This window comes from Drosophila eugracilis, unplaced genomic scaffold, assembly GCF_018153835.1.
Source record: "Drosophila eugracilis isolate 14026-0451.02 unplaced genomic scaffold, ASM1815383v1 contig_1765, whole genome shotgun sequence".
NCBI lineage: Eukaryota > Metazoa > Arthropoda > Insecta > Diptera > Drosophilidae > Drosophila > Drosophila eugracilis.
The window spans coordinates 4865099-4887198 of NW_024572605.1; the positions used below are offsets into that span (position 1 = coordinate 4865099).

Consider the following 22100-nt stretch of genomic DNA (forward strand, 5'->3'; position numbering starts at 1 on the left):
TGTACACAATTTTTTCTAATTAAGACAAAATAAATGAAATGGATTGCATTTTACTGTAAATGGAATAAGTGTGTTTTTTTAATCGGTTATTATGTCGGACTAAAATTTACGTATTCTGTTTAAAGAGATGGAAAAATATATTTGTATATAAAAATATTTCACTTCTATGCATTGGATTATTTCCATATTAATATATGATAAGTTTGTCCATCTCGTCCCATATAAAATGTAAATTCTGTAATCAAAAAAAGTAACGAACTTTTTTTAAACATTCCCCACTTCTTTTTTTTTAATTTCCTTGAGTTTTTTGCATTGATTGTAAACGGTCACTCTGAACCATTAGTAATCCATCCCATCATTAGCAAAACAAATGTTTATTTCGTAGTAAATCAAGATGACAGATTTCCAATGGCCCTGGGAGTATACCTTTCCACCCTTCTTCACGTGAGTATTAACTATAAAATGACCCAGGACTCGGTTAATCCCAGTTTTAGATTGCAGCCCCATGAAGAAACCAGGCAGCAGCAACTGAAGGTCTGGACAGATCTCTTTCTCAAATACCTCAGGCACACGAATAAGTTTACCCTAAGCATTGGCGACCAGAACTCGCCGCTATTCCACAACGAATCCTTGAAGCGCCGTCTCTCCCCGGAGCTTGTTCTGGCTATTTTGGGTGAACTGGAGCAAACTGGCCATGCGAATCCTCTAGACAAGCGTCGTCAGGAATGGCAGGTGTACTGGTACACCCTTGAGGAGTACGGCAACATGGTGTACGACTGGGTACTGGAAACGGGTCAGACGAATACCATCTGTACGCTTTACGAGATTGCATCCGGCGAGAACACCACCCAGCTAGACTTTCACGGAGTGGATGAGGCGGTGCTGCTCAGTGCACTACGCTTGCTGGAGGAGAAGGGTCGTTGTGAGCTGATCGAAATGGATGGCAGCCACGGCGTCAAGTTCTTTTAAGTGTCCATACTACTTGTTAACATTGTCCTGTCAACCACTGCAAATTATGTTTACCTCTATTAAAAAGTAAATGATTGTAAAATTTATATCTACATTAAGGTATGATCATCTTTATAATTATATTCAATTATATCTTGGTTATAAATTTAAAACTGAAGTTTATATTGGAGTAAATCAGAAACCTAATGTAAGTAGACCATATTTCATGTTTCATTCACAATAACGACAGCTGATTGTCTGCGAAATGAGAGTGAAGACATAACGTGTCAGCAGTTCGAGTTGTGTCAAATTAATAGCAGAAAGATTTTATAATTTATAAGAAATAGTTTTGATGTAATTATTAATTTTTACTAATTACTTAATATTTATTAAACTTAAAATTATATATACCAAACATATTATATTTGAAAATTTTTCCGATATATTGGCGCCATACTATCGTAAACTAATAAGCCATCGATGGTCTTCTTACAACGCCATCTCGATATCGATTGGAGGAAATACCATAACATTATTTCATTTTTAAAGAAATTAGTTTATAGTCATAAAATAAGTCAAAATGGTAAGAGTAACAATAAACAATTTTAGGACTAAAGCTAAACAAGTTCTTGCAGAGCATAGAAGAAATGATGCGGGTGCAGGCATTAGACTGGATGAAGGTAAAAACGACGATGCATCACGCCGCTTTGACATCGAAGGAGTGCACGGGAAGGACTTTGGGTGAGGATCGGGAGCCGTTGTGGGTGGAGGACAGTGGTAGCAGTTCAAAGGCGTCTCCCACATCGAAAAAGAACTCAGTGGACTCAGAACCAAATACGTTTTCTTCTTATGACACTAAATCTAACAACGCCAAAAATGTGACACGGGAGAAAGAAGAGGAGGCCAAGGGTTGTGTTCTGCAGCAACTAAAGGCCCTCTCGATGACCGACTCAGAACCCAGTATATCCTGCTTTCCCGACGCACAGGCTATTAATGCCAGCATTGTGAAGCGTGAGCTAGAGGAGGAGGGCAAGAGATGTGTCCGCCAGCAGCTGAAGGCCCTCAAAGATAAACAGGATGCCCTGCGGCTCTCGCGTGAGTCCCAACAAAAAGAGGATGAGCGGCAGCGCGAACAGTTGCAACAAAAGGCACTGCGGGAACGCAATGATATCCTATTAATCCAAAAGGCTGACCAAATGACTACGGCCCAGTTGGAGGCCCAGCAACGCGAGCAATTGGCCCTGCGCCAACAGACTGACCAGAAGCTACACAAACTAGCCCTGGAAGGCGTGTCTCGCTGCCAACGAAGATTTAATCAGAAGTACGAGGGAATTGCCAGGATACTGCTCTCCCTGGACAAGGAAACGGTCCAGGTTTGCTCCACCCAAAACACACAGCTTAAGGAACTGGGACAAAAATTCGAACATCTCGTAAGCACCGTGAAAATGGGCAAGTGCGAGATGCAAAGTCAGTACCTCTGCTCAATCATCAAGGCTGAGGAGTGCTGCAAGAGCCTGGATACCTTGGAGCTGGAAATCATCAAGCAGCTGGCCGAATTCTCTGAGCAAATTCAGCAGCAGCTCAAAATGGAGGCCGCTAAGAAGTTGGAAGAGGAACGCCAGAAGCAACTGGATGAAGAGAAGCAGCGGCGGGAGAAGGAAGAGACGGAAGCTAAAGAGAAACAGCAACAACTGGCAGAGGCTGCCAAGGCAGAAGCTGCCAAAGCAGAGGCTGCCAAAGTTCCTATTCCCTCGGAGCCAAAATCGCAAGACGTGCCACCAGACGCAACTGCTACAACTTCTTCTTGTGTCCACCCAGACCGTTTAAAGTTCTACAACGAAATCCTGTCGTTGTATCAGACCAAAGTGGATGCCGTGAAGCCACTGCAAACGGAAGAGTCGCTGAAGCAATATCGCACTGGCTGCCAGAGAGCCATCAATTTGCCCCTCAACGCTATATCAGCGGTCAGCCCACAGCATCTGTCACAGAACTTTGACAAGCTTTACAGTTTCTTTGCTGGGCAGCCTGTTAAAGTGATGAATGGAGCTTCTATTACTATCAACGATCATCCTCTTGCGCGGGACTATTGCATGCTTTTGATGGCCAAGAAGTTTGTTAGTCAAACGGAGACCGCTATATCCAGTAATCCTCAAGCGGCTTTTCCCTTTGCCTCTGTTATTGTGACTTTCTGGAAACTGCTGCCTGATTTTGGAAAGGTTTTCCTTGCCTACATGTACAAAGAGTCGCCATTCCTGGTGCCCTATGTGATACCCCAGCAGCCGGGACAGACTCCGGAGCAGTATCTGAAGACCATAGGATATCGGCTGTCGGAAAAGAATGAGTTGGAGAAGCCAGACATGTATCTCAAGCGCCAGACGGGAATTGCACGACTCTACGCAGCCGTGATCATTACTCAAGGACGCAAGGCAGCCGGAAATGATCAATGCTTTGAACTGGAAGAGGGCTGGGTCTGGCTAACCCACATGGTGAATGTGAAGCCATTACCCGATATTAGTGCCACCATGATCATGGAGATCCTGCAAACGCTCGGCTTCGAGCTGTGGCGAACCTATGGCAAGCAGTTCGTAAAACTTCTTGTTTACATCCAGAATATCTATATGCCTCAGTTGGCGGCCTATGACGAAGGCGGTCCAAAGACGCGCCTGGAAATGCTCTTGGCCAAGTTCCTACGCGAGCGGCAGATTCCTCAGGCCGTAGGAATTCTGCCACCAGGCTTTTGGTAGTTTTATGATTTAAGCAATTCTTTTAATTTTCAATTTATGTAATAAAATCAAAAATGTTATTGTAAAACTGAAAATTTGGGTTCATCTTCTTCATATTAAGCTCTAGACACAGACAGCGATTCATTTCCAGAAATGCAACAATTGAAAGCCACAACTTTATTAATTGAAGGTAGCTAAAAGGCAGAAATCATTTTATGAACTCGTTCTCAAACAAAATACTCGGAGGACTAGTCATCGTCCTCATCCTCCAAATCTAAATCATCCAGTTCGCCAGCCAGATCAACAAAGAGATCCTTGTTGATGGGGGCAGCATCGTTGGCGGGTGCAGATGAAGAAGCGCCATCCTCATCGGCCGCTGCATCTTCGGCAGCGGCGGTTTTTGCTGCTTCCGTTGCCTGATCCAGTAGTCGAGTGGTAGAGGCAATGGTGCCCGAGCCGTCAACCTCCTGGGCGGCCAGCGATAGAGCGGCCAGATCAAGTTCCTTGAACTCGACGGCGTTATCGTCGTCATCGTCCTCGCGCTTGTAAATATCGAAGGCAGCATCACCCTCCTCCATTGGCCCATCGTCGACCAGGTCGGGATTGAAGCTGAACATCTCACGACCCGATATGCCGAACTGTTTGCCCTTGCTGAAGTCGTTCTTCTTGCGCTCCTCCTCGGCGACCAGCTTGGCCTTTTTCTCAGACAATTTGCGCTTCTTCCAGGCAAGGAAGGACTCCAGGGTGACTCGAGTCTGGTTGGGGCCCAGAGCAGCGCGCTCCTTCTCAATCAGATCGACCAGCGAGATTTCCGTGGGCTTCTCTTCCTTCTTCTTGTCACGCTTCAGCACATAGCCGGCTGGCAAGGCGTGCCGATAGATGCACTTGCCGCCATTAGGGCATTCCCAGAACCAACCGTACTTGGACTTTTCCACGGCCTCCAAGAAGAACTTGCAGATCTGCAGGAGAAAGAGTAGACAGTTAGGATTTCCATGGGCTATTTAGACAGTATACTCACGATATCCGTGGTGGGACGCTGCTTTTCACCGGAGCTCTTCTTCTCAACCACCTCCTTGAGCTTGGCATCGTCCCAGTTGGTCATCGGATCGTCCTCGTCACGCATGTCCACGTAGATTGAGCGTTTCTCGACCTTGTTCTCCTGTGAGAGATCGTGAGAGAACTTGCACTTGTCACCCTTGGTGCAAAGGCCCTGTTTGAAGAAGGCACAAACAACCGACTTGGGATCGGTGCCCTTGTCGACCTTCTGGGTCTGCACCGGCTTGAAGAGCAGGGCCATCTCGCGCTGTTCAGCCAGCTTCTTGTCCTTTTCCTCCTTGCGCTTGTCGCCATCCTGCCGAGGATGCTGTCCACCGGATTGCACCTGCTTCTGCACTTGCTGGATGAACTTTTGCTGCTTGTTGCCCTTTTTGTTCTTCAGCCCGAAAGTTTTGTCCTGTCAATAGGATAAAATACGTTTAGTTAACTGAATCATATTGAATTTCTCCCCGCCGGGTTTCCACATCACAGGTTTTTTGTAGAAAGGTATCTGGGGAGGGGGCCTTTCCAGCGGCTTTTCAGATTTGCAGCCTACCTCAATGACTTTGTCCTTCTTCTTCTGCTCTGTCTTCTTGCTAGGACCTGGCGGAGCCTTTTTCGGGGGCATCTTCGAGCGGAATACGGGAATTTAACAACTCAAAACTAAGAATAAAGTCGAAATTTGCACAACCACGCTGCACCAGAGGACGGCCAGTCTGACCAAAGCTGGCTTGCTACTAAATACAAAATTATTGATAACCTTATGAAAATACTTGGTGAGGAACTTGCGTTTTGTTTTTAGCGAATACACAAACCCAACTGATTTCTACAAAATGGTTCGCAACGGATTCTAAATTTTAAATAACACCTTAATTCTTTAAAATGAAAATTAAGCTTTCTGATTTTATGAAAATAGTTTACGCAGAGAAAAGCATTTTTCTTTTACATTTATAGTTAATAAAAATAATTATTAATTTCATTTAATGTTAATGTTATGATATTAATTAAATAATATATATTGTATAATAAATAAATTATTTGTTTTTTATAAGTTAAAAGAACCAGTAATTATGAATATAGACAGTTTAACTATTTACTTTATTAAAAATGCCTGATAATATATGTATAAATATTTTTACCCTTTTTTATTTTGTTTACATTACATGGGCGGGTTACAGCCCCTTTTGTTTTATTGATATTTATTTAAGCCCACTTCACCGCACATGTTCAAGTTGTACATATTTCAATTATCTGCTCTGGTTCTCCCTCTGAAACTGAAGTTTCAAAGGTCTTTTTACCCAAACACATGATTTTAAACACTGAAAAAAATTACATAAGCATTTTGATTGGATGAAAATAAAGGTATCATAAAAATATAAGAACTGTCTGATCTAACTTTATATTTATACCATATATTTTATGACTTTCAAGATCGAAGCGATAAAATACCATTTTTACAATCTCAAACCTAATCTCATTTCTCTCTGTGCACCCTCATGCTCACCAATACACACACAGGAGCAAGCAAGAGAGCGTCGGCGTGTCTCTTCGTGGGTGGCCCTTAATTCGTCGTCATCTTCTTGGGTGGTCCATATTAGCTGGCCTTCTCTCTCTCCCTTCCGCCAACAAGTGCGATGGGTATGGATGTGAATGTGGTTGTGGAGGTGCCCCCATTGATCATTTTCTCGTTTGATAGTGCGTGACGTCGCCTCTGGCCGACTATTGCTCTCCCGCTTGCACTAATTTATGCCACCCGAATGGTGGGGCGCCCATTTTTGTATTTTTTTTTTTTTTTTTTTTTTTTTTGATCCTTCGTCTCCGCTGCTGGCTCACTCGCGCTCATTTATTCGAGCATAAAATTAGCAATTATTTGTTTTTCTTGCCGCTCCGGCGTCTTTATGTTCTTTATTCCCTGCGCTCCTGGGCGGTCGTTGTGTGTGGTCCACGTTCTCCAGTCCCCAATCTCCTCCAATCCCCAATCCCTTATTCCCCTATTCCCCCAATCCCCATTCGCGATCGGATCGGATGAGGATCGTGGGGCATTATTTGCCCCTGCTTTCCACATTTTCGACGTTTTCTAGGAATCCGACGATCCTAGTGCGCAAAAAGTTCATAAAGCTTGGCTTTATTATTATCGTTCCGAGGAAAGCGAAATTATGCTTTTATTTCGAGATGGTCTTGGGAATCCGAAAGTGAATGGCTCTTAGGGTTTAGAAAACTAACTACACTCATCAGCAAATTAAAAGGTTTTAGTAAAAGAAAGAATAAAAGGAAAAGATGTTTTCTCAAGGAGATAAATAAAATAAATCAAAATATTTTCAGTGTTGTTAAATTCTTTAAAAATTAACCATAAATATTTCTAATAAACATTTCTTTATCAACTCAAACTTAATATTATTATTTAATACCTTAAACTAAGACTAAAAAAGATCTTAATAAAGTGTTAGCTAATTCTTGTTCTATCTGAGGTTCCTTCAAACTATGCCTCACTGTAATTGGTCCAAGAAGTTTAGAGCTTGCCCGGCGGCAGCAATAAAATTATGACAAGCAACGGCAGCAACATCAAATGTTGGCAACAATTATTGTGTTGTTGACAGCAAGATAGATAGCAATAATTTGCATCACCAACGCTGAGGGAACCGAACAACCAACAACAATTGTTTGCGGCTGTTGGGCGTGTAATTTACAGCGCCAAGATCAAAAAAATAAGATGCATGTTGCAAGTTGCCAGTTGCAGGCTTAACAAAAGGGGAGCAGCAGCAGCAGCTACAAGAGCAACAGCAGCAACATGTTACTTTTGACAATATAACGCAACGGAGTGGCGACAAGCAACTGGTAGCATCTCAGATCGGACATATATATATATATATATATATATATATGTAGAGATATATCCCCCAGACATTGGTGGTATTCGGACTTCATGGTGGTCCGGGCATCTCCATCTCCATCCCAAGCTTAGTTTCTGCTGTCAATCTTTGGCAAAAGGCAAATGCTGCTACTGTTTGCCGCAGACACAGTCGCAGTCGGAGTCGGAGTCAGAGTCGTATAATTGCATATAGCGCCAGTTGAAGTTCCGGTCGGTTGGGTTTTTTTTTGCCCGTTGCACGCGCTTTCTTTTTTGTGCGGCGCCGCCAGCAGACGGGGGTGCACTGAGAGAAATAATAAAATAAATAATTATCATAAAAAATATATTAAAATTTCATAAGTAAAAGAAAGGCATTGAAAAGTTTAAAGATTTGTTAAAATAAGTTTTAACTATTTTAATCGATTTTACTAGAAAGTCTTCTAGGATCTTCAAAATCAGTTATAAAGGCGCTTAAGAGTATGCAACGATCCTTGTTAAGTCCCTGAATCTGATGGATTTATCTATATTACTCTAAAATTATTGTAATATTAAGTCTTCCTGGCTTAAAGTTTCGTTTAGTGTAAGTTCTAAGGCAAAAATGGAGGTTTCATTTTATACAAAACCAAAATGCTAAAAAGTCGTGTTAAAACCTCATTAACTTTACTAAATTGAGTCTTAGAAAATGTTAATAAGCTTTTAATATTTTAAAAATTAAAAATTTTTTGATCAGTGCTCCTGTGTATGTGTGATTGGTGAATGGCATGTTGCCACCCAAGTTGCCAGTTGGCCAGCCAAGACTTAATAGCCGCTTTCATTGGCCAAAAGCCTGATAAAAGACCACACACGAAGCTCTTCTTCGGAGCCATGTCCGTCGTGGTTGTATGCTGGTTTATGTCGGCTGTGGTGGTTTTGGCCCGTTGTCGTCGTCGTCGTCTCATCGGCAACATTGCGTTTCGCCTTGATGTTTATCAGCAATATGTTGCCAGCAATATGTTTTGCCAAAGCATCAAACGGTAGCTGCTCTTAATTACAACAACCAAAAACAACAACAACAACAAGCCAGCTGGTCATTAAGATAAATCGGAAACGGAAATCGCTAATGAAAAATTTCCATATTTATGGTGGCGATAAAGAGCCACAGCCACACAGTCCGAGAGCCAAACAACTAAATTTGTTGTTGTCGACTGATTGGGGATGTGGATGTTGGCCACCAACGAAGAAAGCCAGCCACTTGGGCGGTCCAAGCTCGCGTGATTTGTTCTCTTCTTTTTTTTTTTTTTTTTTTGTAGCTTGTTGTTTCGCTTTGGGCAACATTTCGTGTCTTTATTCGTACGGGCTGCAATTAATTCCAACGAAATTTAATTAGAATTAAAATGTTTATTTCATTGACTGGGCGCGATAAGGCAACGCGCAAAATGTCAATCAAATAAATGGGTCTGGGCCTGGGCCTGGTTTTGGGTCTGGGGAATATTAAGCAATTTGAATGCTGTCGCTGAAGATTAATCATATCTCATATTTCTGGCTCAGTCATTCAAATTGATGATAACGAGGGCAGGCTACTTGATGCTGAGGGTCAAATATATTCTGAATAAATTATATAGAAATATATAGAAGGTGCTTCAACCTGACTTACTTGCTTGTATTTGTTAGAAATATCAACTAAATGAAGAGTTAATAATGTAAGGTAATTGACGTTCTTAAAAAATGTGCAACCTTTAAAGTCTACTTCCAAAAATATGATCAAATAAAATTATAATTTCCTTCAGGCCATTATAGATACCATATGCCCCATTATATATACCTATCCAGAGGCCCATCAAAAACGCTCATATAAGTGGATCTGACAGGCGTGCGATACAATTGCTTTTCGTGCTCAAAATTAACTGTCCGCCCCCCTTGGAAATAGAAACTTAAAACGAATTTATATGGCCCATAGAAAATTAGCTATATTTTCCAAGTATTTTCTTTCTTGTTTTTGTTTTGTATGCCTATGGGTTGTTTTGTAGTTTTTTTTGGGTGGGGGCCACCAACGTTGGGGCCGCCATCAGCGATGCCATAATAAATGATTGATCGAACGCGAGCGTGTGGGTATGACTATAGCTATTCATATGTATATATGGAATATGGGCGATCGGTTGGCGGTACATTTGATTGATGCGCTTGCCATGGGTCCCGAGTGCCACAGACGCTTCAGATACGCACTTGGCGGCTTTATGTTGTTGCTTTTGGCATCTTTATGCTTCAACACAACTGTCAAAAGATTTGCCCAACAACAGCATTAACGGCCGGCCGAAGAGGACGTCAATGGGCTGTTTGCAACATGCTGTGATTTTTATCGCCGTCACACACGATGCGTGTGGTCCCGTCGCAGATCTCAAGTCTCTGCCCGATCCCAATCCCGATCCAGAGACCACAGCCCGGAGTCCAGTGCTCAGATCCCAGAGATCCCATGTCCAGTTCCAGTTTCTGTTTTTTTGCTGTCCGATCCTCGCTCGTGTTTCATGGCTGTCACACATATTGCCCGTGCCCAATGGCCATAATTAATTGCTCTCTTAACTCGAGGCGAGCACTGGGATGGGATGCAAATTTCAAACAATAATGGTTATGCTACGAGAGGGGGTGGGTGAAAATTTCTAATTTATTTTCAAATTTATTAGATTTTCTAGCCATACTAACTTTTATACTACCTAAATCAAAGTTAATGCTAAATTATTAAAATGAAGTACAGGGACACCTATGACACTTTCTACTGCATACTTTTTGGGGACGTTAGGGGAAGATGATATTGGTTAAAAATTATAAAAAAGCTAGTTTTATTCTTTAAAAATAATAAAACCAATATTTTTTAGACTTAATTCTATCCAAAACCTAGTTTTATAAAATGAAATATCGTACATTTCTCAAACTTTTCACTAATATCTCCAAATATCCACGAACAGAACGCCTGTCTTCTTAATTACCAACGTCAACAGCTATAAAATACTGAAAAAAAAGCAAGACGAAAGAACAAAAACATTTAAGAGGGGAAGAAACAAGGTCACAGCAGTTAGTCGAGCCCATAAAACCAGATCCTATGCTATTTCCAAAGAAATCATTGCACTTGGAAACCGTGCTAAGGTCAAACACACAGCCAACACGTGCTATTTATAGGGAAAACGATCGGTCAACTGCATACGCTGATGATATATGAGCCGCTTCTCACTTTGCTGGTCAGTTTACATGGCTCGTTGCCATTTGCATGTCAACAATTTTCCAAATTGCTAGCCGTGACAGACTTGTGGGTAAACAGACACCATGTGGGGCAGGGGACTGGATGAAGAAGAGGGTTGGGGTAAAGGATCTTACAGTTAGGGAGGTATATATAATAAATCAATGGTTTATTTGATGATTTGTTAAAGCTAAAATCTTAACCACTAAGAAGATAACCTTCAGTGATTTCAATCTAAAACAGTGATTTTCCATTTTCAAGACTCTAGAATTATTTTCACTCGCCACAAATCGTTTTCTTCATGCCCAATTGATGATTGCTCAATCGAAATTGCCCAGTCTACTCCTGGGAAAAATATGCAAAAAAAAAGAGAGAAAAGTGCGGGGAAAAAATCAACAAAACATAAAGGAAAAAAAAACAAACTTGGCGCTCAGATTTGGATTCGGCTGACTTCATAATTTCAGAAAATGTTAACGCAGCTCAACGAACGCCGCACGGTGGCAGTTTTGGTCCAAAGATTATGGCCAAAGTGGTGGCGGCGGCTAGCGGCGGAGGATGGGAATGGGGTTGAGGTGGAGCTACATGGCCGGAGGCCGCACACACGGAAAGCGGCTGAAGATCAAAGCAAGCGCCAAAATGAAAATTATTACAAAGTGATGTAGCATGACTAAATACAATTTTATGTAGTCGGGGGCTCTCGTCTCCCTTTGAGGTCCGTTCCATCAGGAATGTGGCTATATGGTCGAAATGGCCCGGAGTGGGAGGTGGATGTGGTCGCAGCTGCCACTGATGATGATGATGATGATGGTGGCGGTGTTGCACAGGAGCCATAAAACGGAATTATACGCATTCACACAACCGCAAAGCAGTTGAACAAACAATGATCTGAATGTCTCTTTTCGATTTCCCCTCTCCGCGTCCTCGGTTTAATGTCTAAATTTGGCCCGAACGGTGTTGGCCGTAAAAGGCATTCGGCCCTCTGGCTAAGTGCCTTCTCCATTTCCATTATGACTTGAGTGTCATACGTGAGTCATCCGCCATGGCGTTGATAATTGCCAAGACAGACTAATGGCTTGGGCATTGGTTAGAGGATATAAGGTTTTCTGGTCACTCCACTAAGGTGCTGCATAAATCCACTTTGATGATGTCTTATGCGGGTGGCCGTAACGGATCTGATAACCTGATGATGGCGAATGTACCATTTCCGACTCACCTCTGATTGGATTAGGTGTGCAGGATTATGTGGCTGGGATTGTCGTGGGAATGCACATCGGCTTATATGGTTTTCTTGGGCTTAGGGGAGAGGTAAGAAGATTTTCGGAAACTACAATAGAAGTTCTATAGTTTGAGACAGAATATTAAGTAATTAGCTACAGAGAAGGTAGTACCTGTATTTGACTACACAAAACTTGAAGTTTTCTTCATTATCCGCTTGAAACGAAAACGAAACCGACATCTCCAAATGCCCGAAAGGCAGAACTTGAGAAACTTTATGTTTTCCCTGAACGATATGTCAGCCCGATCGCATCAAACCAAACCAGCCAGCCAACCGGGCATGGCCAGGCTGTGATCCTGTAAAATGCAAAGCGAGATTCTCCCTAAGCCGCTTAAGAGTCTCTCTGCTCCTCTCCCACAGCCCCTTGCAAAGTGGCCTGAATTGAACCGTAGCCAAAGTTCATGTAACGTCAACGACTCAATACGGAGCTACTGATTTACACACATACATATGTATGGGTATGGTTATGGGTACATGAGGCATACATCTCGGTAGCCAAGAGCATGGAGGTTCAGGTTAAGATCGAGAGTCGGACTCTGGCAACATGATTGCACGTATAGTGGAACAAATTCATGGCATACGCGGCAATCGCAGGCAGCACCTTGGCAATCAGCAAGGCAAACATCAAGATCCAAGGATGTCGGCCAGGAAGACTACAGGAATGAGCTGCGTTCAAGGGATCTTAAAGGACTCAAAAAAAAAAGTTTTTCTTTTTTCCAGAAATTTAATATGTTTTTAAATAAATTTTTAAGGGTATTCCTTTAAAAACTAATCTACTAACTGACCCATGAAGGTCCCCCAGATAGTCGCCTATGCCAGCTGTGGGGCATCTTCATCTGGTGGCCTGACAGAAAGCGACTCAAAAAAGGAATTAAGTTGAAATGTTGATGGGTGTGGGGTAAATCCCTCTGGGCTGTGCGGCTGCCACTGTTCTACGCTTAATGCGATGCGCAGCAGAGCCAGAAGACCCGTTTGCCCTGGCCAGTCTTCGTCCATCTCTCAGCATAGTAGACCTCCATCTCCGTTCACCTCCTGACCATCCCGAATCTTTTGAAGTCTTCTCTGCGATGAAATCAATAAATGTAAGGCGACCGCAGTGTTTTTTCCTGTGTTGTTTTCTCTTCGTTCGGGTTATTCAATGCTGCTAGCACATGTTGTGGGTATGTCTGTATATAAACATATATATATCTGAACGATCTACACCAATCCGGATGTCTGTATGTCTGTCAATTTCGAACCCTGATCTGGGACTCTCTTCTAGCCATACCAGCGTAATTTGTAGGTAGGTTAATTCGTGGTGGTCCCTTAAAAAACACAGATATCTCCCTTTTTCCCCCCGCCAACTATTTTAATGGGTTAAGAGAAGCGAAAGATTTGCCTTGTCCTCGTTAAATTGGGCGCATAATCATATTTACTTGGGCGGTCCATGAATCAGCTGAAATCTCCGAAATAGCTTTGTGTGTATCTTTATTTTTAAGCAAATATTTGCCTTGGTAATTTGCTACCCAAATTGTTTGTTTTTTCAGTCGAAATTCGGTAGCAAATTTAGGTCTTAAAAAGCTGCTGGAATTAGCTTTTTGGTTTCTTTGAAGAATTTATTTATAAGTTGAAGAATTTTTATAGACGCTGAAAGTGAAGGATGAGTAATTTTGATTACGAAGCAGAGAAATAATGTCTTATCATTAGGTTGTGAGTATGTCAAGGAATTATATTCCTTAAGAATATGTAAAGAAGTAACTTTACCATCAAGCAAACTCAACATAATCTTAAAGATAAACTCTAAAGAACTTAAAATCATTTAATTCCTGAAATAAACTCTAAATTACAGATAACCATCACCATGTAAAGACGTTAAACACCTGTTAAAGCCAAATGTAATGAAGATTTCTATAGTTTTTCCAGCGAAATCTTCAATCAAACATCTTACGATTATCTGCCATCAGTGGGGACCACCTTGATTAACCGAAATCACCATTTCAAATATCCAACAAAACAAATTAATTCGTAGAAAAAGGTGTGAGAAAATTAACTTGTCTTCCGTTGCCGGCAGCTAAAAAAAAAAAGAAGAAGCAAAATAATCAATTTGTTTCGCAGAATCGCTACAGCCAAAAGAAGAATACAAATCGCTTTTACGGAATTACGGAAACTGTTGTAAGAAGAAGGGTCGCCAGCGACGACAGAGGCTGGACCACAGATTCACAGATCCGCAGATCCGACAGCAGATCAGCCGGCAGATGAGATGAGATGAAACGAGATGGGTTGGGATGGGACAACGAGAACGACAACGGCAACGACAACGACCACGACAACAGGTAACAGAAGCCGTATACGCCAGATTAACGCCCGAGGCGAGATGGCTTCGACATCGTCTTTGACTTTGATCTCCAGCGACTTTTGCACTTGCGCAAAAAAAAAATAACAACACAAAGAATTCTCAGCAAATCAGATTATATATATATATAGGTATATAGTAGGTAGGGTTCCGAAATTGTTTTAATTATGACATTGCCCCGGGTGTAGGAAGTGTGAGTCAATAATAATAACAATAATAATAACAACGGACAGGGGCCTTTGATGTCTTATTCCTTTGGTCCAGTGCCGACGTTGTGTGTAACACCTGAAAAGGAGATATCTGGACATCCATACGCTCGCATCGATAATCTACACTCTGATCTCTTTCTCTGCCCAGACTCTCTCAGCGGGAATTCAATTTGGTTTACAACAATAAAACGTCTTATTTAGGTTCGGTTATTAATGATGAGTTATGGGTTCAGACCTCCTTCGGAGACCATCACCATCATCATCATCATCATCTTGGCTTGGCAACTGGGAACAAGCAATGTTCTCGGAAGGTAGAACGAATTCTTTTCTCTTCACTGATATCGTAAATCTCGACTTTTCTTCTTGTACAACCTATTCGTAACTCAGCATTGACTGAACGAATTGAACTGAATTTCCACAAAAGGTAAAATGTGAGATCTGAAAACTACATTTAGGTTTTTGTTAGAAAAGAAGCAGTTTTTGGTGAATAATATGGATAAGTAAGTAACTTCTGGTTTTTAACACGTTTTATATAAGTTTTCGATTGACTTTTAGAAAAAAGAATATCTTTTCTTAAGACAAAGTTCTTGACTCTTAAGATATATGAACCTATAAACTAAAGTTTGCTGTTATAATCTCTGATATATGCAAGGTAACTACTCTTTGGCCGAACTGTTTGTCATTCCTAATGAATTCCATAAAAAGTGAAAGATTCTCGAGTAAACGTTAAAGGCAGTTTGTCACTTCTGCTGAAACATCTGTTCGCTGGAACTCCCTCCTTTCATATTCCTGCCCACTTTTTCCAGCATCTACAGCTAGCTACTCCCACGCAATGTACATATGTATGGGAATCCGTGTTTAGTTAACCTTTTCGAATGACAAACGCAGATCATTACACCGAGTGCGACAACAAACAAATAGATTCTCAAGACGAATTCCCTGGTGGGTTCCCCGTTCCCGTTTCCAAACAAAGGCGTCTCAAGTCGTCTTCGCATCTTTGTGCGTTTTTCTCTTTCTTTTTCTTTTTTTTTTTGGTCTTTTGAATAGAGGAAGCGGCCACAATACATTAGGAAAACTGTCAAAGCTGAATGGGAACTTAAGAGGTTTAACGCGAGCTCTTAACGTTTCTTCTTTTCTTTCAGCATTTCCAGTTTCTACCTACCGCAGCAATGAAATTGTATATACAACGAGCATGCTAGAACCCCAGAAAGTTCAGCCCGCATTTTGGAGTCGATCAAGTTATTAACTAGAAATTTCATTTCTTCTTCAGTGGGCTCTCTCGAATCTATTTGATAAATGGGCGCACGCCTAGACCGGGCTAATCGGAAACTTCCGGCACGTTGGAGCTCATAAATAAAGTCCTCAATATACATGGAAAAAATTTATTTATAAAAAGGCGAACAAATCTGACAGAATCTGTTAAAAAAATGAAATGAACATGAAACTTAATATGGGTGACATTTAACTCAGTTTTTTGTCATAATTAATATATTTTCCAGTCTGTTTTTTGAGAAATTTTAAAAAATAATCATAGGTATAAGCATAATATATTTTATATGCATGATTTTTCATGTTTTTATATGAATATATGAATAAAATCTCATTAAAGGATTCAAAACCACATAACCAACATTAAGGAATAAATGTTGCATACTTTTCAGAGTCACTCCATAGGGTTTATTCTAGTAACAAATTAAAGCCTTTTTGTAACTTTTTTTTAATAACTTTCAAACCAATTAGTTACAAAATTAAACTCAAATCTTTTTTATTATATTATAAACCATTCATTTCGATTTTTTTAGATTTTTATAAACTTTTCCTATGTGTAGTGCTGGCAAAATACAAGTTGATAGAGAGAGTCAAGAATGACTGCCCACGCCTGACCCCGACTGCGAGGACCGAGAGACATTGTTGCTCTTATCAAGAGCCGATAAATTGGGCGACGTGTGCGGGCCACGCCCCCGCCTCTGGATCAATTAAAATCGCTGGACGAGGACAGCGGGCGGCGGGCTAACAACTCAATACAATGTAAACAAATGATATACGGTCGCAGGGCCAGAGCGTCACATCAGGTTCCCCGACCCCTCCTAAGTTCAGGGTACATTTTTATTTCCATTTCCAGTTTTTCAGTTTTGTTTTCAGTTCGATTTTCAGTTTTCCAGAGCAGCGGCGGACCAGAGCGATTGAAACGTTTCTTCTACCTTTTCCACAAAAGCGACAGCCGCACAGCTGGATCCAACCGACTGGCTCTGCAGTCGCTGCAAATCAATTTGAAAGAGATTTTCATTTGATCCGAGGCAGAGAGTTTGAGTCGTTAAAAGCGGGCCTGTGGTTAGGCTTACATTTGACTGCTGTCTGGTGGTGGTCCGTCGTCCCGGCAGCGATCGTATCTTGGCCAAGATATGTCGGCCCAAACAAGTTGAGTTGTCAACGCAGCTCCGCAGGCCATGTGAAGTGTCGTTGAGTTATGACGGTCCTGGATTTTACTCTGAATCTCAATCTCAATCCAAACTCAAATCCAAATCCAAATCTCAATCCCAAACTAAGCCTGAGGCTAGGCTCAATGTTTGGTTTTTACGACTTGGAGGGGGCATTTGCCTAATTGATCGTATTAAGCTGTGGGAAAAGTAGTTTGGGTAGTTCAGATTTTCGATTGCACCTGGGTGATCCTCGTCTAGCCAGGTGTCTTTTTTTCGAAAGTTCACTTTCGTGTTTGGGAAGTCTGTCAACAGGCCTTCTCTTAAGTTGCATATTTTACAAGTTTTCAATGATTTTCCGAGTTAATTATCATTTCCCCAATATGCATTTGTACCGCCCACTCATTTTATTGGTACCATGCAATATTCAGTTAAGGTCTCACATGCGAGTATTCCCCACAAGTTCAACATTCAATTAGTTGGGTTCACACACACACATACAGACAGACACGCATACACAGAGTACCTACTCTTATTACTTCACTTCACTTCACGGCAGTGTAAATAAAGACGGCTTGTTGACTGAGGCTGGGGATGGGGCAGCGTAGTGGGGTTAAGGGGGTTAAATGGCCAAGGGGTGTTGGGGAGTAACGAGGCATACCTTCGGGCCGTAAATAAGCAACTCAATGAGCAGCGAACGCCAGCGCACGTGCCTCATAAACCACCGGACGAGTCACCAGTCGCCAAGCTGAACTTCTACACTGAGAGATATATGAAAAAACTTTATTTAAGTTTTAAAATTTGTTTTTTAACCAATAAGATTTTAATGAAGAGAATACTTTACTTCTGATTTTATAATAAACATTTTCATTAAATTACATTTATTTAAATATATATTAAAATTTCATTCTAAAATTAATTATTTTCAGTGTAGTTAAATCGAACCCAAGCCGAGTGGAGTCGAATCGAATCGAGCTGGAGACCACCCAGGTAACGATTTGTGCAGTCATTCCACGAATTCCCAGCTGAGGGGGCGTCGCGTCGGTTCTTCGTGGCTTTTGTGGCAAATTCTGCAGGCGGCGGGTGCTGGTGGGGGCATTTCACATTTCTCCAGCCTTAAGTATGCTAAGGATGGCCCACGGTGCCCGCCTGGGACCATTGTCAAAGTCCAAATTATGCATGCGTCTCCAGAGATATGTTTGTAGGAATAGCCAAACAGTCGAGGGCACAATAATAGGGGCTTAAAATTAAAATGTAACATAATAAATATCTATAAGTTAGGTATAAACAGTAAAATTCATGAAATGTTATCTTAATACTAAATTATTATATAATTAAACTGATTATATGATTATAATATATGATAAGCTTAAAACTTATTCCAAAAATCTAAAAAATTTTAAACTAACTATTTTTATGTCCAGCATTATATTTATGTAAATTCCCTCCAAAGGTTGTTGTGGAGGTGCAGGGCAATAAGGCTCGGCGCATAACGCCCACGCAGTCGCAATGTGTCGTCGTGGTCGCCGTAATCGCAGTCGGAGCAGCGAACGAAATTAATTTGACAGCCAACGCAAAACGCATGCGTCGTCAACATTCTTCGCCTCCACCTTGGCCGACCTCCTCCTTTTCCCCGGATATATCTCCAATCTCCGGGGATTCGACAATGACGACAGGCAGACCCACTGACGTTCCGGGCTTATCGCCTTACTTTTATATCTATCTTAAGCTTGTTGTTGGCTCGGCCTTACCACATATACTCGTTCTTATACATATATACCTCTCTCATTGTCGTTATCGTCGTTGCAGTCACATTAACACATCCGACTTCAAAAAGGGTTATGCGATGAGCTTAACTGATGTCGGCGGAGCGGGGATTACGAGGGAATTAATGGGTTGCTTCAAGATTTGCAGACGGCATCGTCGTGAAGAGATCGGAATCGAAGAGAACATAACAATGTCAGTTTGTTCATCTTAATTTGAGGTCTCCAGGAAATTTCCGCAATAAAGGGCTTAACCCGGAATTATATTTGCATTATCTTATAACATAAAGGTTAAGATTAAGTGTTAGTATAGATAAAGTTGGTAGATATTTATCAACGGACTTTTGTATCTTCTGACTACCAATTATTTTGTCAGTCTACTAAATTACCCCTTCAAAAACTGAAAAGCCACCCACAAGGCACTTTCCATTCCAGCTTAAATAAACTTCTGTAGGAAATGTCGCCACGCGTGGGTTCGCCGAATGATAACCGAAAACCCATCGATCCGGACCGCACCGCAAAATAAAAAACAGAACCAAACCCATCGAAAACAAAACCACAACCGAAACAGTCACAGATCGAGGATGGTTAGGACACTCTAAGGGTACACTCTAAGAAATATATCTCTAAAAATATATCTTTGCAAATTAACCCCCCTACGGCATTATATTAAACCCTGAAAAAGATATACTACAACTTTTGGCAAGTTTTGTCAAATATTTTCGCCAAGTGCATTGTGAGAAGCAGAGCTGAAAGCCTGACAGGACCACACAAGAAGCTGGAAAAGCCACACACACCGTCGTTGAGGGGGCGGGGGCAGACTGCTCAGTTCCCCAGTTCCTCAGTTGGTGATGTCGGTTGCCAGTTGCCGGTTGCCGTTGGACGGGGCGGTTGATTACATGAACAAACGAACCGAACCGATCCGAGCCAAGTCCCAGAGACCGAGAGTCAGTCCGGTCCGATCTGGTCCCCCAGATCGCAGAGCCAACCGCAAAAGCCGACGCCAAGATAACGAGTTAACCCAAACCCAAGCCCAAACCGCAGGCATCAAAAGGGGGCAGCAGAAAGGAGTCAAGCGAACCACACACGCCATGTCGCTGGGGATTCGGAATCGCCGGCCTACGTATTACCGGTGGCAAATAGTAATTATTACATTAAATGCACCGCAATAATGCAGCAGCGACGTCAACATTTAGCCATAAAAATTGCTTGCACTCGGCGACTGCAAATGCAGTTAAACTTTAAGTGGCGGTGCAAGAACTACACCGAAAGTAATTGGGGGTACTTATTAGGGTTTTGTACTTCTTAATAACTTATTAAGAATTCATTAGGGTAATTTGTAGCCATGACCATTTTATAATATTAAATACTAATCTACTAATATTAGTTCTTATAGATAATTAGCTAATATTATATATTTATGATATTAATTTTTAAATTTTGGTTTCATAATTAATATCAGAGGCACATCAAATATACAAATAATCGTAACTATTGATTGTATAATAAAATGTTCAAGATTATCATCATTTTTCCAAGTAGACTTTGTGAATGGGCTGTGTGGTAGGGGCTAAAAGGGGGAACCACAGGAAAACAACCAACCGGGTAATGTTAATGGCGCTATAGGCCAATGACAAATGCAATTGCATTGCCATGGAGATCGGCTAGCGGGACGTTGGGGATTGTGTATCAAGTTGAGGTCTAGGCAATGCTGCACTATAAATTAAGACATTATACGATTAAAAACAAACAGCCTGTCGTTAAAGTCGCCGAAGGAGCGAAAGAGAAGGGTGAGAGTGGAGCGAGGAGATCAGGGTTAGAATCCAGCTTAAGCAACGGGATATTGGGCAACCCCAAATTATTCTATCATTCATGTTTTAATTCAAATAGAGGGTGAGTTTAGTAATCAAAGTCTTTACTGATTTTAAATATATTATTTATGATGCTAGAATTTCTAAAGGCTAATTTTCACAAGGTTACAAGGTCACTTACACTTTAAGGTATATCTTGAACTTTTTATAAAAGTGAATGATATTCGATTATGTATCTAACCCAATAAAAAGCTGCTTTTGCTTCCAGGCGAGCAAAGAAGAGATCCAAACTTCAACTCCAGCCATAAAAGCAACAACTACAGCATTTCCGTCTCTCCCCCTTTGTTTTTCCTCATCTTTCTCTTTGCCTCTCCGGCTCTTCCCATCGTCATCCGCCAACTCCAAAAGAAACGGCAAATGAAGCTCTCAAAGCGAACTGTGCTTCGTTGGTGGTCCATTGGCAGCTGCCGCCACACAGGCGCAACTTCTGTTTGTGTGAGTATCTCTCTCTTTCTCTGTCGCTCTCTACCTCTCTTTATCTCTCCTTTGGGGAATTGGAGCTGCAGGCGAATTGAGCGAAAGCAAAACAAACTGCAAGTCATTGAGAGCAAAAACTCGAGAGGCAGGGCAAAGATGGCGCAATCTTGGGAGATCGGGAGAGCGTAATAAAGCTAAAATATGCATGTTGGAGAAAAAAATGCCGCCCATGTCGCCAAAATGCGCCACACGCAGACTGAGAGAGATATGTAGAAAGAGTTGGAGAGAGAATGAGCTTGATGAGAGAACACAGACACATGGATAAGAATGCAACGTTAGTTCAGGTGAGCGAGTTAGAGAGAGTTGTTGTTTTTTTGATTATAATAGCCCGCTCGGTGGTGGGTCCACATTCACATCCACATCTCCCTCTTTATCTCTTTCTTCCCCAAAGCGAAAGAAGGAGAGGGGCACACCGTGACGCTGCAGATGCATTCGAATTTGAATTTCGAGTTGAAAATTCGAGCGCCAATTTTTGCGGTCGTTCTGAAGAGTTTTTTGTTTGTTTATTTTGTTGTTGTTGCCTTGGTTGGTGGGGGAAAATCAGAGATGGGGGAAACTCAAGCACCAAATGCATTTTCATTCATAAAGTGTGATATTGAATTAAAATTTGTTTAGAATTAAAATTCGTTTTTTATTGTCTTTATTTATTATTTATTTAAGTTTTTTAATCTAATCCTAATTTTGAACTCAATTCAATGAAAATATGAAATTATTTTTAGTGTATTTTTAATTTTTTAGGACTTTGTCTAATAAACATACAATTTTTTTTTGATATAATTTGCCGGCAAAACATCTCAACTTGGGTGGTCCACGTACACACAGGCATGCACATACATATGTAAAACTTCTTGAATATTTTAGATTCATGCAGCGAAGATGCTGCAAAAACAAAGGCAAGGGAAAAGCAAAACATCCTGCCGCTCATAATTTAGCATCGGGAACATGCAAAAACAGACATCATCGCATGAGCAACAACAAAAACATCAACAAAAC

At 41.4% G+C, this 22100-nt stretch overlaps 3 protein-coding genes across 3 annotated transcripts; 2 read left to right on the plus strand and 1 right to left on the minus strand.

The window, feature by feature from the left end:
* The first annotated feature begins 310 nt into the window (after positions 1-310).
* On the plus strand, positions 311-1121 carry LOC108104459 (vacuolar protein-sorting-associated protein 25). Its single transcript, XM_017210522.1, has 2 exons — positions 311-444; positions 495-1121. The coding sequence occupies exons 1-2, from the start codon at positions 395-397 to the stop codon at positions 967-969; spliced, it is 525 nt and encodes a 174-aa protein (XP_017066011.1). The 5' UTR covers positions 311-394; the 3' UTR covers positions 970-1121.
* A 319-nt stretch (positions 1122-1440) lies between these two features.
* Positions 1441-3765, plus strand: LOC108104588 (nucleoporin Gle1). Its single transcript, XM_017210751.1, has 2 exons — positions 1441-1531; positions 1584-3765. The coding sequence occupies exons 1-2, from the start codon at positions 1529-1531 to the stop codon at positions 3690-3692; spliced, it is 2112 nt and encodes a 703-aa protein (XP_017066240.1). The 5' UTR covers positions 1441-1528; the 3' UTR covers positions 3693-3765.
* A 46-nt stretch (positions 3766-3811) lies between these two features.
* On the minus strand, positions 3812-5431 carry LOC108104589 (zinc finger CCCH domain-containing protein 15 homolog). The gene is made up of 3 exons (XM_017210752.2): positions 5263-5431; positions 4690-5124; positions 3812-4630 (listed from the first exon to the last, which is right to left on the minus strand). The coding sequence occupies exons 1-3, from the start codon at positions 5332-5334 to the stop codon at positions 3920-3922; spliced, it is 1218 nt and encodes a 405-aa protein (XP_017066241.1). The 5' UTR covers positions 5335-5431; the 3' UTR covers positions 3812-3919.
* Between the last annotated feature and the right edge of the window lie 16669 nt (positions 5432-22100).

Bases quoted from the DNA above. Each gene is read 5' to 3' on its own strand.
- LOC108104459 (XM_017210522.1), top strand. From the start codon at position 395: ATGACAGATTTCCAATGGCCCTGGGAGTATACCTTTCCACCCTTCTTC. The intron at 445-494 runs GTGAGTATTAAC...TCCCAGTTTTAG, and splicing joins ACCTTTCCACCCTTCTTCAC to ATTGCAGCCCCATGAAGAAA.
- LOC108104589 (XM_017210752.2), bottom strand. From the start codon at position 5,334: ATGCCCCCGAAAAAGGCTCCGCCAGGTCCTAGCAAGAAGACAGAGCAG. The intron at 5,125-5,262 runs GTAGGCTGCAAA...TCCTATTGACAG, and splicing joins AGAAGGACAAAGTCATTGAG to GACAAAACTTTCGGGCTGAA. The intron at 4,631-4,689 runs GTGAGTATACTG...TTTCTCCTGCAG, and splicing joins AGCGTCCCACCACGGATATC to ATCTGCAAGTTCTTCTTGGA.